The sequence below is a fragment of the Hyperolius riggenbachi genome, chromosome 1 (assembly GCF_040937935.1).
Source record: "Hyperolius riggenbachi isolate aHypRig1 chromosome 1, aHypRig1.pri, whole genome shotgun sequence".
Lineage (NCBI taxonomy): Eukaryota > Metazoa > Chordata > Amphibia > Anura > Hyperoliidae > Hyperolius > Hyperolius riggenbachi.
In genome coordinates, this window is record NC_090646.1 from 87,564,884 (window position 1) to 87,582,750 (window position 17,867).

The 17,867-nt window shown below is 47.2% G+C and overlaps 1 protein-coding gene across 1 annotated transcript; it reads right to left on the reverse strand.

Moving 5' to 3' along the window:
* Positions 1 to 414: 414 nt before the first annotated feature.
* LOC137556664 (uncharacterized) lies at positions 415 to 16,702 on the reverse strand. The gene is made up of 2 exons (XM_068271647.1): positions 15,072 to 16,702; positions 415 to 582 (listed from the first exon to the last, which is right to left on the reverse strand). Exons 1-2 carry the CDS (start codon positions 16,533 to 16,535, stop codon positions 415 to 417), a joined length of 1,632 nt encoding a protein of 543 aa, XP_068127748.1. The 5' UTR covers positions 16,536 to 16,702.
* Positions 16,703 to 17,867: the final 1,165 nt, after the last annotated feature.

The following is a 17,867-nucleotide window of genomic DNA, read 5'->3' on the forward strand; positions in this document are numbered from 1 at the left end:
AGGAACACTGCCATCACGGTCCGCCCAGCAGACAAAGGCGGAGCCATGGTGGTGATGGACACCACCATGTATAATGCCGAAGTGCTGCGCCAATTGGCCGACACTGAGGTTTATGAATCTATCAGCTATGACCCTGTACTCCTGATACGCTCTAAGATTGATGTTGTATTAAACCCTGCATTACACTCTGGTGTTATAGATGAGAGTCTATTCAGGTATCTTAGGGTAGAACATCCTAGCACACCGTATTTATATATATTACCCAAGATTCATAAATGGTTGGAGAGGCCACCGGGGAGGCCGATAGTGGCAGGGGTAGGTTCTATTTTTGTCCCTGTAGCCAAATTCCTCGATGGCCTTCTCCAACCACTGGTGCAAGCTTTACCTTCGTATCTACGTGATACGTCCATGTTTTTAGACAAACTTAAGGATCTCAAATTTGATGGGGAAGTGTTCCTTGTCACCATGGATGTAGAAAGCCTCTACACCTCCATCCCACATGATGGGGGTGTAAAGGCAGTAGATTGGTACCTCATGATGGAGGCTGACCTCACACTGGAACAACGGAGGTTTGCTATCAAACTGTTGGAGATTGTGTTAAAGTTTAATTACTTTTGCTTTGCAGGTGCGTTCTACATGCAGAAGCAGGGCACTGCTATGGGCTCGAATGTGGCCCCCTCCTACGCAAATATGTACATGGGACTTTATGAGGAGGCCTTTGTGTACACTAACTCACTTTTCCACCGGCACGCTTTGTGCTGGTGGCGTTTTATAGATGACATCTTTTGCGTATGGAGGGGGCCACAGAGTAGCTTGCAGGATTTTGTGACACAGCTCCACGTTTCTTGTCCTTTTGTGCGCCTCACTATCCATGCTGACAGGACAATGGTCCCTTTTTTGGACATTATGGTTTCCCTTGGTGACTCTGGGGTGATGACTGATTTGTATGTGAAAAGCACGGACCGGAATTCGGTGCTCCATTTCGATAGTTTTCACCCCATGGGCACCAAGGAGAGTATACCGCATAGCCAATTATCACGCGTTGCTAGAATTGTCAGCGATGGATTTGTTCGAGAGGCGCGCGGGCGTGAAATGGTGGATAAGTTTAAGGCGCGTGGCTATCCTGATCGTTGCTTTAGATCAAGAACTAAAAGGAGTGCAGGGGGTATGGGTGTGAGACTACCTTTTGTCTCTACATACAATGTTTGCAGTGATGCTATTACTCATAGCATCCGCAAACATTGGCACATTCTGAGGGATGGACTTCCTTCAATACCGGAATTTAGGTACCCACCCCTTATGTCATTTAAACGCGCACCAACGATACGTGATAAACTCACGGCAGGTGCTCCGACGCGTCCGATTGATGGTCGACGTGGTATGTATCCATGTCTTAGTTGCCACATGTGCAACAGTGTCATTCGAGGCAGGACATTCTCGCACCCATCCTTATGTACTCCTATGCAAATTAATGGGTTATATAGTTGTGACTCCACATATGTAGTGTACATGTTAAAATGCCCCTGCGGTCTCTCATATATTGGTAAGATGACTCAACGTCTTAAAGACCGCGTATCATCACATAAATCCAATATACGCAATCCACAGTGCAATTTAGCGGTGGCAGAACATTTTCATAACTTCCGACATACTGTCTCGCAATTGAGGGTCACTGTAATAGATGGGGTCCCCGTTAACTTTAGGGGAGGAAGTCGTGATAAAGAGTTGTTACGTAAGGAGGCATATTGGATTAGAAGATTAGGTACCATGGGTCCAGGTGGCTTGAATAAGGAATATGACCTTAGGTTTTGTTTGTGATGGGAGGTTGACTTCTATGGGGGTCTCTATGCATTTTTACTTATGTGTTGTATTCTATTTTTAGGTGCTCTTTTTGTTTTTACCTGGGGCACTGGAAGGACATGATGGGTAACTTGTAAGTAATTCCCCCTTTTTCTGTATGCAGATGTGCTGTTACATTCATTCTTATGATTTATTTCATTTACGCTTTTAACTTGTAATTTTGTCCGCACATTGCATGCTGTTTGTTTACATAGGTGGTGTGGCGTTGCTATGACGCCACACACTCCCCTTACACGTAGGGTATGGCCAGTGATCTCTACGAGCGTGAGTGCACGGCGAGTTGCCGTGATGTCACGCTGGGCGTTGCTGGGACTCGCGTCTGATTGGCCGGTGGTGTTTCACCGTTCTGATTGGCCTGTGATGGCGAGACGGCGCGCTGTGAGGTGCGACCCTGGCGTGCAGTGGGGATTATCGCTCCTGGTGAGTTATACCTATGATAAATGTATTTTGAAGTTCCCCATCAGGTCCGTCTGTGTCCCCACCCACTCAGTGGGTGCCTATATATGGTGGTTGTAGTTGTGTCACTGGTGAGCAGTTTGAGAAAGGGCTTGCTAGCCCGAAACAGCGTCTGTTACTGCTGTGCTCAATAAAAGAGCCTTGATCATATCTTGGTGGTGCCGATCCATTTATCTTCTTGACCACAGTGGTCCCAAGAGACACTGGGACGGGATTGAGGCACACCTCTACATGCTAAGGTGCTTCTCACTTCACCTACTTTGGCTGCATATTATATACCGGGGTTAACAGGGTAACTATGCCATTATGTCCTGAAGAAATTGCTGGTTATGCAATGAAACCGGTCCACTAAGTTTGGCCAAGCCAGGCCACCATCCATTTCTCATCCATAGTTACCGGGGTTAACAGGGTAACTATGCCATTCTGTCCTAAAAAATTGCTGGTTATGCAATGAAACCGGTCGACTAAATTTGGCCAGGCCACCATCCATTTCTCATCCAGGAAGTTGCTGTGAGTTTTCCAACCACACGGATAGCATCCTGAGGCCTGAAGCCGGTGTGGTTTGGAAGAGACAATGTTGGCCTCAATTCACTAACCTTAACTCCTGTCTTTAATAACTCTTCTGAGCTGTTTTACAGTTATCACAATTATATCACCATGGTGATATCTGTAAAACAGCTCAGAAGAGTTATTAAAGACAGGAGTTAAAGAGAAACTCCAACCTAGAATTGAACTTTATCCCAATCAGTAGCTGATACCCCCTTTTACATGAGAAATATAATGCTTTTCACAAACAGACCATCAGGGGGCGCTGTATGACTGATTTTATGCTGAAACCCCTCCCACAAGAAGCTCTGAGTACCGCGGTACTCTGGGCAAACTGCCACAATGTAACAATGTTCACAGACAGGAATTAGCTGTTTACAGCTGTCTCTATCAGCCAAAACAGCTAGGAGCAGCTACATAACCTGCCCACAGTAAAAATGTCACCATGTAATAAATGTCAGAATGTAAATTGGGGAGAGGAAAGATTTTACAATGAGCAAACACTGACTAAATCATTTATACATAATTATGGTAAAAAATGAAGCACTTTTTTTACTACATTATTTTCACTGGAGTTCCTCTTTAAGGTTAGTAAATTGAGGCCATTGTTTGCAGCATAGTGGCCCCCTCCTGGCATGCGGGGACGCCCGCACTTTGCAAGTCCATGTGAGAAGGGGAGGGTGCGGCCACCGTCACAAGCGACCACTGCAAGGTTTCTGGAGACTACGCGATTACCCCCCATGTGCACATGGGTGAGGGTAGGAGTGGTGAGATCCTAGCTTTTCTTTTAACAAGCACTATATTTATGGACATGTGAAGGCTTTTTTTGCTGGCCAGTGAAGATTGCATACTCCTGCGTGATATAGTCCCAATGAATATAGCTGGACTTTTCAGTTTTAGCAGCAGTTAGCAAGGACTGTTATGCAGCACAGCAAGTCTAGAATAGGCTGGCAGCAATAGTAGGGCAATATGTGGGTGCGTGCAATATATGGGGTACGTTTATATGGTAGGTTATAGTATTGTTTTAATACACCAATACCTTTTGCAAGAAACGTGGGTACTTATCCGTTAGCCGGGCGCATCCGGCAGGTGGCGCTAATTACATGAAAACTTCACATTAACACAAAAGTGTTAATGTAACCGCTTGTCGGCACTGCAGGTGGTGCTAATTAAATGAATACTTCACGTCAGGTAAAATGTTAATGCCGCCGGATGTATTGTGTTTGAAGTGGCCGGCTCTCTGCGGCCAAATGTATATTAAAACAGTGAGTGAATTGAATGACAAATAAGCCACCGGCTTTGGCGCTCTCCTCCCCCTTGCCCTCTCTCCTATACAATACTGGCAGCCGGCAGGGACATGTGTGTCCCCAAAGTGGTTCGTCGCGGCAGGGAATCCTGCTTGTTTTATTGCGACAAACGACTCCCCCCCCAGGGCTGCCAGTGTTCTATAGGAGAGAGGCAGGGGGAGGAGAGCGAGACACGAAGCCGGCGGCTTGATCTGTTACATTGCCGCCGCCTTATTTGTCATTCAATTCACTCATTGTTTTAATATACATTTGGCCGCAGCGAGCCGGCCACTTCAAACACAATACATTCGGCGGCATTAATATTTTACCTGACGTGAAGTATTCATTTAATTAGCACCACCTGCAGTGCCGACAAGCGGTTACATTAACACTTTTGTGTTAATGTGAAATTTTCATGTAATTAGAGCCACCTGCCGGATGCGCCCGGCTAACGGATAAGTACCGAAACATGTCTCACTTTCTTTTATATCATATGTTTATTGCGCTATGCACGAAAGGTTTAGAGTCATTTAACACTGAAGAGTTGCAGCCTTCCAGACACAGGGTGACAAATCCAACAGGAGAGAGATAAGTTGATTCATTACAGAGATGGTGATAGTAGAAAGTGCTGCAGTAAGCCAGAGCACATTAGAATAGGTTTAGGAACTTGTAGAATAGTAGAAAAAAGGATGACATTTTTGTTACAGAGTCTATTTAACCACTTCACCACTGAGGGGTTTTACCCCCTGACCACCAGAGCAATTTTCACCTTTCAGCGCTCCTTCCATTCATTCGTCTATAACTTTATTATTACTTATCCCAATGAAATGAACTATATCTTGTTTTTTTCGCCACCAATTAGGCTTTCTTTAGGTAGGACATTATGCCAAGAATTATTTTATTCTAAATGTGTTTTAATGGGGAAATAGGAAAAAATGTGGGAAAAAATTATTATTTTTCAGTTTTCGGCCATTATAGTTTTTAAATAAAGCATGCTACTGTGATTAAAACCCATGAAATGTATTAACCCATTTGTCCCGGTTATAAAACCATTTAAATTATGTCCCTATCACAATGTTTGGCGCCAATATTTTATTTGGAAATAAAGGTGCATTTTTTTCAGTTTTGCATCCATCCCTAATTACAAGCCCGCAGTTTATAAAGTAACAGTGTTATACCCTCTTGACATAAATATTTAAAAAGTTCAGTCCCTAAGGTAACTATTTATGTTTGGTTTTTTTTGTATTTTTTTTTTTTTTAATTACAAAAAAAATAAAAAAATTGGGGAGTGTGGGAGGTAATGAGTTAATTTATTGTGTAAATGTAATGTTTGAATATGTAAAATGCTTTTAGGGTGTAGTTTACTATTTGGCCACAAGATGGCCACAGAGTGTTTGTTTACATGCGACCTGTAAGCGTCCGGAAGGACGCTTACAGGAAGCAGTAGGAGGCTGGGAGACTCACAATGATCTCGCTGTTTCTAAAAGAAGCAGCAGATCATTGCGGGGGCTTAGATCAACGAACGGGAATGGATTTTCCCGTTCATTGATCTCCGGGCGAGCGGGCGGCGGCGTGCACGAGCGGCGAGTGCGCGCGTACGAGCGGCGGGAGCGCGGACAGCGGCGGGAGCGCGGAAGGTACGGATTTCTCCGTCCCTGGTTTTTTAGGGGGTGAAAAAGGGATGGAGAAATTCGTACCGCTGGGGGTAAAGTGGTTAAGGAAATTTAAAAAAAAATACCAGCAGGCAGTTAGGCACCTGCACTCTAGTGGGTTTAGCACTCAAACATACCTCCCAACTTTTTGAGATAAGAAAGAGGGACACTTTAAGACCTGCCCTTGCCACACCTCTAACCACCCCCCCACCACCCCTCACCATGCATATCACAAAAAATCTAAATCCGAAGATATAGTTTTATCATTCAAACCACACTGGTCCTCTCTATCATCATTATTTTTTCTTCATTTTAACATTTGAAAGTAGAAAATATATATTTAAATGATGGGAATAAAGTTTAGATCTGTACATCAGTCCTGAAAGAGGGACAAATCAAGAAGAAAAAGGGACAGAGGGATTTGGTTCCCAAAGAGGGACAGTTAGGCAGATCAGTGAATAATGGCGCACAGCGCCTATGCATAAAAATGGCCCCGCATTAAGATACGCTTATCACTATTTATCGTTAGTGCTGCATAATAATGGCACAGGGAAAAAAGAAGAAAAACGGCACACAGTAACGTTATTTAGCAATAGCGCCATTAGCGCTAATAGCGCCATTCATATGCCAAACAGCAGACGTTATTGCGCACAGTAACGTTATTTATCAATAGCGCCCTACATAAGCCAAACTGCAGACGTTGTCTAACTGCAAAACGGTGAATGGATTTAATGTAGCACTGTCAAAAATTCTAAAGATGTTGCAGATCGAGGATTTAAAAAAACAATATTAACATTAATACACTGTGACTGTGCAGGATTGGAGTTTAAAAAAGAAAATCAAAACGATATTAATGTTAGCCAATTTGTACCTTTAAAGTACAGTACTCTTAAAGAAAACCTGTATCAAGAAAAACGTTCCCTGGGGGGTACTTAGCTCGGGTGGGGGAAGCCGCCTCCTACTCCGCAGGTCTCCTGCGCCTGCGCAGTAGAGCGGACCCGACAGAGATCGGCTATTTTCCGCCTATATCAGGAAAGCTGCAACAGCTCCCCCGCTGGAGCCAGGGAAGGTAAATAAATCAGCGCTTGTCAGGCTTGTTGAGGGAGGATTCCGGGACACTCCGGGGGAGCCAGCGCTGGATTGCCTGCAGCTACAGCGGAGGGAGGAGCCTCATTGGGACCCTGAGGCTTCCCCCTCCCAAGGTGAGTACCTCCCAGGGGCACTTTTTTTTATACAGGTTCTCTTTAACGATAACTAACTATAATACACTTTGTGCAGGATCGGACTGCGCACTGCATTACAATTTAAATATAACTAAAATGTATTATACTGCAATGTGTTTATATGTAAATATCAATGATTTGAAAATAAAAAATAGCAATTAATCCAGTTAAAATTAATAACATTAAATGAAGACTACTATCAAGATCGTTAGAGTTATTAATATCAATTAAAAAGTTATTTGACATTTTTAAGGAGACGATTTCTTAATGGTAATTAACGGTTCACTGTTAACGTTAAATAACAATAAGCGGAAGACGGATTAGTGGCATCACCGTGCGCCATTATTCGCAGGCGCCATTTTCGTATGGATCCCAGTTGGGACCTATGCTTAAACTTTGAGTGGACAGATTGCATCGATAACCAACCCCTGCGCAATAGGAAAGAACTCAGCAAAGAATATTTTGGGCTAGGTGATCGGCGAACATTCCTCACTCACATACTACCACCTGGAGCAGTAGCATGGTTGTTAGTCCAACATTCTGGGTTCTCTACAGAGTCCCTATATGGGATCAGCAGTTTCCCCTTCCATAGGAGAGCACTGGTCTCTCCAGAACCAGAACAGATCACTCTGTATTTGGAATTTGCTGCTTGAATGGTGCCTCCTGCATTGCAGCGTGACAACAGCCCCTCCCAGTCCATTGTCCTTCATGCAATTACAACACTGTTCTTCCTTATTACATTTCACATACCTAATCATTGTTCAGTCTTTTCTGTCCAAGGCGTCCTTCCTGTAACATTGTCTTGTCTGATTGCCATTCATTTAAAAAGCATTAAATGTAATTATGAATTATAAAGATACTTTTTACTGTTACAATAAATACCTCTATGCATTTCTAATAATCTTAGATTCTTAAAGTGGACCTGAACTCTTGCGCAGGACAGGAGGAAAACAGAGAGAAATACCCTGTATGTATTTATTTCCCCCCATCTGTGACTAATCAGCACTGTAATTTGATCTTTCAGCTGTGTCCATTCAGGATTCTCATCTGCCTCAGCAGAGCAGCTAATTTGTAAACAAAGGATTTTAACCCTATGTCTGCTTCCATGAAAGCAGGAAGTAGCCACACTGCAGATTTATTTCAGGATGTGTATCAGTGGTAACAAAGAAATGTTTTTTTGAAGGTTACGCTATTACTTATATTTTAGAGTAGGGAGGAAGTTCTCAGTTCAGGTCCATTTTAAAGGGATCTGAGGATCCCTTTGAGTAAAATATATAAAATGAAGCTCCTGCTAAGAGAGATATGATCCCATTAATGGACTACAACTTCCAGCATACATTGCGGCACCCTGGATCACACAACGTGGGCACTTTGAACTGCAGCACTGAAACAAGATGGAGGACTGCATACACATAGGGGTTTGTTAACATAAATCATTGTTGTGATTAGATCCTGCAACTGTAGTTCAAAAACTACTGTTGAAAGGTTTTGTGTTATGCTCTCTGACCCTAATTACTCCTTCCATACACTAGGACTGTACAGGTTATGGCAATTTCTCTCTGCCTATATGTCCCCCTTTTTTTTACCTCCACGGATTGGCACAGTAAGGGCTCTTACACAGTGAGACGTTGCGTTGCATAACGTTCCCCTAACGCAACGCATGGTGGTGCTAAAGGTGGACGCTACATAGAGCCGTGTTATGCGGCTCTTGGTGCACCGTTTTCGTTCGATAGAACCGGCAACGATTCATATGAATCATTGCTAGCAGGCAGAGAACCGAGAATGATTCATATGAATCATTGCTAGCAGGCAGAGAATGATTCATATGAATCATTGCTAGCAGGCAGAGAATGATTCATATGAATCATTGCTAGCAGGCAGAGAATGATTCATATGAATCATTGCTAGCAGGAAGAGAATCGGCATTGCAGTGCAGTGCATATTAATTAGCCATGTGGCTAGGCAAAATAGCGGACTCTCCCCTCCTCCTCTCCTGCACACAAAAAACAATAAAACAACATTACTGAGCATGTGCAAACAGTCTAACGCGGCTAAAACCGCGTATAATGCACAGCATGCTGCACTTTCATTGAACGTGCAGCGTTACAATGTAATGCAACGTGGGCACTGTGAACAACTCATTGATTTTTCATTACTGTGAGTTGGGCTGCGTTACAGGCTGCTCTAATGTGCACCTGTAACGTCCCACTGTGAAAGCAGCCTAAAGCTGGGACAACACATTAGCATTAGCAGTCAGGTCTGGAGCTGGGTGTAACGATTGTGGAATTCTCTCCGTGATCAGCGCACAAGACGTGCGCTGACACTGCAGAAATCCTCCACAAGCGTGTAATTTGAGAAAACCCAGCAGAAGGTGCAATGCACCTGTAGAGGGAAATTCCTGTCGGCAGGTGGAGCTGTGGAGTGCAGAGGAACCGCTCCTCTGCCCTACCACATACTCCAGACAGGAATTGCACGAAGGGAAGAAACGCAGGGCAAGATAGCCCTGAATGAGATTGAGCAAAGGCACAGATTGTATGTGTGTGCACCAAACTAGTCGCCAATCCGCGACGGTGCATACACAACAGCAGATATGAAGTAGGAACGCAATCGCGAGAGAGGCGATTGCCAGAGGTGACGCAAGGCTACAGCAAGGCAGGGCACGAGAGTAGCAAAGGCACAGCAAATCATACAATGAGAAGATACGGAAAATAACAAACGCTAGCTAAACGCGAACACCGCACTCATTCGCAACAGTGCACGCGTTTATGCGCGGTCTCCGCGTGATAAGCACAACAGAGACAAGCACGCCTAACTAACCACCAACAGACAAACATGAAACAGAGGACGCGAGCGCTTGCTTAACGTTTACCTCACCGAGCCTTCAGCAAGCGTTCGTAGCAGACAAGACAGATACTCGAAAACAGGAATAAGTGAGAGATAGGATCCACAGTACTAGCGCAAGAGGCTAGTGCGATCCAGGAAGACAGAACAGACGGATCCACAGCACTAGCGCAAGGCGAGTGCGATCCAAGTACAGCAAGAGAGTAGCAGACCAGAAGGATCCACAGCACTAGCGCAAGGCGAGTGCGATCCAAGTATAGAAAGAGAGATGGAGATCAGACGGATCCACAGCACTAGCACAAGGCGAGTGCGATCCTGGCAAGACAGATCAGATGAGATAGCTGGTAGCAACCGCTGCTCCAGCTGTACTCCAAGAACAACAGATCAGAACGACTTCATGTCGACCACCGCTGGGACAGGACAATCGCAACAGACAAACAAAACAGATATGCAATCCTAACTGCACTAGGGAAACTGCCTAGTGCAGTTCCAGGAATTACTCTAAGCTAATCTTCAAACAATGAGCAAGGCTGACATTCAGGAGTGTTCCACAGTGTCAGGAACCGGCCCGCGGCACGCCTGCGTATACGGTTCCCGACTGCGGGTTTGACCAGATTAAGCGGGGAACAGCCTTATTTAAGCTACAAACAAGGCTGGAACCCCTCAAACACTTCTCACTGCCACCACTAGCTGTTCGCTAGACACTTCCACTCTGCTGTCGAGTCCTCAGCGCGCACTCCGCGTTTTCGTATCTGGGTCAGCTTTGCGCTTAGGCCAAATACGGGAACGCCACGCACCCACACACACACACAGTTGCAATCTTACACTGTCGTGAAGCAAAGACCCACTAACAGTCGTTCCGAACGATACTGTTAGCCACTCTGCTGTCGCTACTCGCACTGGCGTTGTTCGTACGTTGGGTCAGCTGCGCGCTTAGGCCAACGTATGACAAACGCCCCCACACACAATGCAATTACAATTTCATACGGTAGTGTTGCTCAAGCGTACAATTAGGCATGAAACTTATACACGGTTACACTTCAGTCTCTTCTAGGCTATGAGTGTTAGTTTAGTACGGCAGAAGTCAAGCTTATTAAATAATAATTTAATATTCCAGAAAAACATAGAACAGTGCAGAACTTAATATATACAGAAAAATTACAAAAAACAAAGTAAAAATAGTTACAAGATAAAGTTACAAAGATAACACACAAAGCGATTTTGCTTACCAAAATAAAGGGATCCCGATAGAAGAATCGTGGACTTTGGTGTGGACGGACACAGTCTGGCTAGACCAGGAGTTCACTAGCTTGGGCCAGGAGACCGGCTGCCACTACCGTCAGAAGAGAACTGATTTGAGGTAGCTGTCCCCTGGTTTTTATAATGAAATATTCGCCTCGAGGCTGTAAGCCTGTGTGGACGGGGGGGAAGCTGGATTTAATTACATCCTCAGTCATAATTGGATTTCCAGAGATCCAACATCCACTATAGTCCACACACCCAACAAAAGACTTCCTTAGCCCAATTTCCCCAGGTTACAATGTCTTTACATCAAGAGATTGTTAAATGAGGCTTTTCAACTCCACCAATAATTCAATTTCCACAGGTAGAAAATGGTATCAAAAGGACTTCACCTCTTCAATAATTTCCAGTAGGCTGTCAAATACATTTCAAACATTCAGGTGTCAGCTTCCCCCTGCCCCCAAGACTCTAGCAGGCTTGCCTTGTCCCAATGGCTGACACCAGACTCAAAAGCCATGCCGACCAGCCTATTCTTCCTCAATTGGCAGGTAATTAGCAGTAGACACAGTTTCCCCTGCTGGACAATGGGGCAGAGGTAATGGACATCTACATACAGAATTACATTAGACAGACTTCAGTTTACTCTGGCCAGGTGACCAATTACTCCCAAGCCCAATACACATCTGAGGCATTATTCAGACAACATGGTCTGACCACCTGTATAGGCTTCACAGCAACTGTCTAATTAAGGGTTTCCTCATTAGAAGCAGACAATGATAGGTAATTTACACTTTATACGGAATTCCAGGAAGACTGGCTAACAGACAATCCCATATGTTACAGTCAAAAAATGAAGGAAATATGTTCCTGTTATCCTTAATATCATCAGCACCTCAATATATCTCCACACCTCCGCCGTTAACTTGGTGCAAGGCAGATGATCTTCCCAGATCATCCTGCCTGCACCTACACTGTTGGTTCTGCTTGACGGGACAGCCCATCAGCATTCCCATGATTGCTCCCCTTCCTATGTTGAATGGTGAAGCTATATTGTTGGAGAACTAAGCTCCATCTCAGCAGTTTTCCATTGTCCCCAGAAACCCGATGTAACCAACTAAGAGGGTTGTGGTCGGTTACGACGGTGAATACACGACCGTAGAGATAGTGCTGCAGCTTTTGTAGGGCCCATACAATTGCCAAGCACTCCTTCTCTATGGTGGCGTAAGCTACCTCCCGGGGTAGCAGCTTCCGACTTAAGTACAGAATCGGATGTTCTTCCCCAGTTTGGTTTACCTGGCTTAATACAGCACCTAGGCCAAAGGCTGAGGCGTCCGTCTGGACTACAAACCGTCGGCTGAAGTCTGGCGCTTGCAACACGGGAGGGCTGGCTAGGGCCCTCTTCAGAGCTGTGAATGACTGTTCACATTCTGGTGTCCAGAGAATCTGCTTGGGCAGCTTCTTTTTTGTGAGGTCTGTCAAGGGCTTGGCGAGGGCACTGTAGCTGGGGACAAACTTTCTATAGTACCCCGCAGTCCCTAAGAAGGACTGAATCTGCTTCTTCGTGTGGGGGGTGGGCCAGGACACAATGGCATCTACCTTCCCAGTATCTGGACGAAGCTCTCCCCCCCCACCACATGTCCCAGGTACTGTACCTGTTTCATGCCTATCTGACACTTGCTAGGCTTGACTGTTAGTCCTGCTGCAGTGATGCGCCCCAAAACCTGTGACAGCTGCGCTAAGTGGTCGTTCCAGTTGGCGCTAAACACGGCGATGTCATCTAGGTAGGCGACAGCGCAGTGTTCCAAACCCTCCAGGAGACCATTTACAACCCTTTGGAAGGTGGCTGGGGCGTTTTTCATCCCAAAAGGCATCACATTAAACTCAAACAGACCTGAGGGGGTGATAAAGGCAGACCTCTCCCGTGCCTCAGCTGTTAGAGGGACCTGCCAGTATCCCCGACTCAAATCCACGATTGTTAGATATTGCGCACCAGCTAGCTTATCTAACAATTCGTCGACCCTCGGCATTGGGTAAGCATCTGATGCAGTTATCAAATTTAGTTTTCGATAATCTACACAGAACCGAGTGGTCTGGTCCCGTTTGGGTACTAGCACTACAGGTGATGCCCATGCGCTGTGCGACCGTTGGATCACCCCTAGTGACAGCATTTCCTCAATCTCCTTGCTGATGTGGGCCTGAACCTCAGGGGAGACTCTATAGGCTGACTGTCTAACCGGCTTGTTATTTCCGGTGTCAACATGGTGTACAGCCAGGCTGGTCAGACCAGGGCGGGCTGTAAAGGTACCACGGTAAAGGATCAGCACATCAGATAGCCCAGCCTGCTGCTCTGCTGTCAACTCCGGATTGATCTGCACCTCGGTAACAGAGTCGGTTTCCTGGGTGGATGCCAGGATGTCAACCAGGGCCTCTGCTTCACCGTCCGGTAGCAAACTGCAGACAGGGAGAGCGCAAGCGGTTCTAGCATGATGTTCCTTTAACATATTTACATGGTATGTTTTCAGCTGCTTACCTCGGTCATCCAGCGCGACCACATAGGTCACATCACTAATCTTCCTATGTATGGTATAGGGCCCATCCCAAGCGGCCTGCAGCTTATTCTGTCGCATCGGGTTTAGGACCCATACCTTGCGACCTACCTCATAAACTCTCTCCCTAGCCCCGTGGTCATACCACTGCTTCTGGGTGGCCTGGGCTTGAGTCAGATTCTCTCGCACTAACCCCACCAGGGTGTCCATCTTTTCCCGGAACTTCAGAACGTATTCCACTATGGAGACCCCGTGGCCCATATCCTGCCCCTCCCAGACCTCTCGAATGAGATCGAGGGGTCCGCGTACCCTCCTCCCATATAATAGCTCAAAGGGTGAGAACCCGGTGGATGCCTGGGGCACCTCACGATAGGCAAACAGCAAGTGGGGCAGGTATCGCTCCCAGTCTCTCCCTTGCGATTCAACAAACACCCTTAGCATCTGTTTCAGAGTACCATTGAACCGCTCACATAACCCATTTGTCTGGGGGTGGTAAGGGCTGGCCATGATGTGTTCTACCTGCATTTGTTTACAGAGGCATTCCATTAGGCGCGACATGAATTGCGGGCCGTGATCGGTGAGCATTTCGCGGGGAAAACCGACCCGTGAGAAAATGCGCACCAATGCGTCCGCAACCTTGTCTGCCCGTATGGAGCTCAGGGCTACAGCCTCAGGGTAGCGAGTTGCATAATCTACCACCGTGAGAATGAAACGTTTCCCTGTGCTGCTGGGTATCGCTAGAGGCCCAATTATGTCAACAGCAACCCTTTGGAAGGGCTCCTCTATTATGGGTAAGGGCCTCAGTGGGGCTTTGTCGGTGTCACCAGCTTTGCCGACCCGCTGACAGGCGACACAAGACCGGCAAAAATCAGCAATATCTGTCCCCATGTGGGGCCAATAAAAATTGTGGGCAAGCCGGGATTTGGTCTTGCGGATCCCCAAGTGACCAGCCAGGGGCACCTCATGTGCTATTCTCAATAGCTGCTCCCTGTACCTGTGGGGAACAATCAACTGCCGGTCGGCCTCCTCCACTTCAGACGGCTCAGAGGGAATAACCTCTCTGTACAGTCTGCCGTGTTCCCAGTACACCCTCACTTTGTCGCCCTCCACCGGTGCCCTGTCCGCCAGACTCCTGAGCTCTTCCAGGCTGCTATCAAGTCGCACAGCCTCGGAGAACTCAGCGCTGTCGGCCACAGGCACCAGGGAGGTGGCAAACTGAGAGGCCTCTGGGTCCTCAGAGCCAAGCTCTGAAGTGGAAGAGCCCGACCCAGTGACATCAGCCCCTTCAGTGGACAATTCGTCTGCTGCAGCCCGGTGAGCACTGCGGGTCACCACTGCAGCTGACGGAACGTTCACTGTACACATGTCATTATGCAACACATCACATTTTACATCAACATTATCTGCATTCATGGTAACAACATGTCCTCCTCCAGGCCTGGGCACTGGAGACTCACTAGGGCTGGCTCCTAGTACACAGTCCGTAGCCCCTGGGGCCTCACCAGCACTCCCCGCTTGCACAGCATTATCACACAGTACCTTGCAAGAGTCCTGAACTTCTGCGGGGGATGCAGGCTCCACGGGGTTTGGAGTAGGCTCATACCGGGCCACTAACCGTCCCAGGTCAGTACCCAACAAAACGTTCGTGGGGATGGCATCCGTTACCCCCACTTCTTTCATTCCGCTGCCGGCCCCCCAATCCAGGTGGACCAAGGCGGTGGGTATGGCAGGGGTGACGCCCCCAACTCCTTTGACAGCCATAGTCTTGCCAGGAATGTACTCCTCAGGGTTCACAAGCTGGGGGTGCACTAGAGTCACCTCTGCTCCAGTGTCTCTTAGACCGGTGGTAACTGTATCACCAACCGTGACAGGTTGCAGATTCTCTGCATAGCTACCTGCATTCCGGGTGGCACACAACGCATTCCGGGCCCCGCCAGAGTTTGGGGCTTCCTTCTTCTTTTCTGGGCACGTAGCACTGATGTGACCCGGTTTGTTACAGGCAAAACATCTCCGAGTGTCAACGGTGGCTGTTCTACCTCCAGGCGGCTGCGGGACTTGGCTTCGCTGGGTGCTCAGAGGAGAAGGTCTCGCAGGCTTTTCTCCCTTCCAGCTGGGCGCCGTAGTCCTCCGAAAATCAGATGCTCGATTGGACGTGTAGGCATCAGCAACTTTCGCGGCCTCATCCACGGTCTTTGGCTCTCGGTCCCGTACAAACTGCCGGACCTCAACAGGACAAGTGTGGAGGAACTGGTCTTTTATTATCAGTTCCTGCAGGGCATCAAAGGTCTCAACCGCCAGTCCTTTTACCCACTGCTGGAAGGCAGTGCGCAGGTTGCATGCATGATCCAGGTAACTGTCATTAGGACCTCGCTGCACTGTCCTGAAACGTTTTCGATACACCTCTGGCGTGAGGTGGTATCGCGCAATGATGGCTTTCTTAATCGCCTCAAAGTCTGTTTCTTCCTCCTGGGGGAGACTCACAAACGCCTCCAGGGCCTTGCCTCTCAGCCCTGGTGTGAGGTATCTTGCCCACTGCTCACGGGGCACCCCATACTGCCGACAAGTCCTTTCAAACCCCTGTAGGAAAGTGTCTATGTCAGAGTCCTTGTCCATAGCGGGGAACTTATCCAGGGGGATTCTGTGGACTCGCTCACCTTCGCGTTCTGCGGGTCCAGCAGACCGGTTCTGCTGCTGAAGTTTAGCCAGCTCCAGCTGGTGTCGCTGTGCAACTTGTTCCCTCTCGGCCTGGTGTCTTTCCCTCTCGGCCTGGTGTCGCCGTTCCGCGTGTTCCTTCTCTGCCTGTCGGTGCAGTAGGATCAGCTTTAGGCGCAGTTCGGGCTCAGCCGAACCTAGTAGCTGTAGGTCGGCTTCCAGAGATGTCATCTCCAAGTTCGGTGGATCATCCAGGACATCGTCTCCACTCGCATTCTGTGGCAGGAGCGATTCCTCCTCTGTCGTGTCGTGAGCTGCATCCGCTGACGTTGAAGCACGGGCTTGCTCTGCCGCATCATGCTCCTCGAGCGCACGAACTAACTGCTCCTTAGTCTGGCCGCTCACCGTCTCGATGCCTTTGTGCTCACACAGGTTGAGTAGTATCTCCTTGTTTTGCCTTGCATAGCTGGATGCTTTCTGAGCCATCGTGTTGCAAAAAAAAAAAGAAAAAAAAAAAGGGGGGGGAAGGGAAAGCAAAACACCAAGTGTGTATCTTTGAACAAAAAAAAACGTATATAGATTCTGCACTGAGTAGACTTCTGTAGGCTAGTTGCTTCTAGCAAGCTTCCAGCCTTTAGTACTCAGAATAGCGAGCTAAACTGCGTACTAATGTACTAAACGATGCCACCACTGCCAGCCAATTATGTCAGGAACCGGCCCGCGGCACGCCTGCGTATACGGTTCCCGACTGCGGGTTTGACCAGATTAAGCGGGGAACAGCCTTATTTAAGCTACAAACAAGGCTGGAACCCCTCAAACACTTCTCACTGCCACCACTAGCTGTTCGCTAGACACTTCCACTCTGCTGTCGAGTCCTCAGCGCGCACTCCGCGTTTTCGTATCTGGGTCAGCTTTGCGCTTAGGCCAAATACGGGAACGCCACGCACCCACACACACACACAGTTGCAATCTTACACTGTCGTGAAGCAAAGACCCACTAACAGTCGTTCCGAACGATACTGTTAGCCACTCTGCTGTCGCTACTCGCACTGGCGTTGTTCGTACGTTGGGTCAGCTGCGCGCTTAGGCCAACGTATGACAAACGCCCCCACACACAATGCAATTACAATTTCATACGGTAGTGTTGCTCAAGCGTATAATTAGGCATGAAACTTATACACGGTTACACTTCAGTCTCTTCTAGGCTATGAGTGTTAGTTTAGTACGGCAGAAGTCAAGCTTATTAAATAATAATTTAATATTCCAGAAAAACATAGAACAGTGCAGAACTTAATATATACAGAAAAATTACAAAAAACAAAGTAAAAATAGTTACAAGATAAAGTTACAAAGATAACACACAAAGCGATTTTGCTTACCAAAATAAAGGGATCCCGATAGAAGAATCGTGGACTTTGGTGTGGACGGACACAGTCTGGCTAGACCAGGAGTTCACTAGCTTGGGCCAGGAGACCGGCTGCCACTACCGTCAGAAGAGAACTGATTTGAGGTAGCTGTCCCCTGGTTTTTATAATGAAATATTCGCCTCGAGGCTGTAAGCCT

Excerpts from the sequence above, each read along its gene's own strand:
- LOC137556664 (XM_068271647.1), bottom strand. The coding sequence starts at position 16,535 with ATGACATCTCTGGAAGCCGACCTACAGCTACTAGGTTCGGCTGAGCCC. Across the intron at positions 583-15,071 it reads GGCCTGGAGGAGGACATGTT|TTTGATAGCAAACCTCCGTT; the intron begins GTTACCATGAAT and ends AATCTCCAACAG.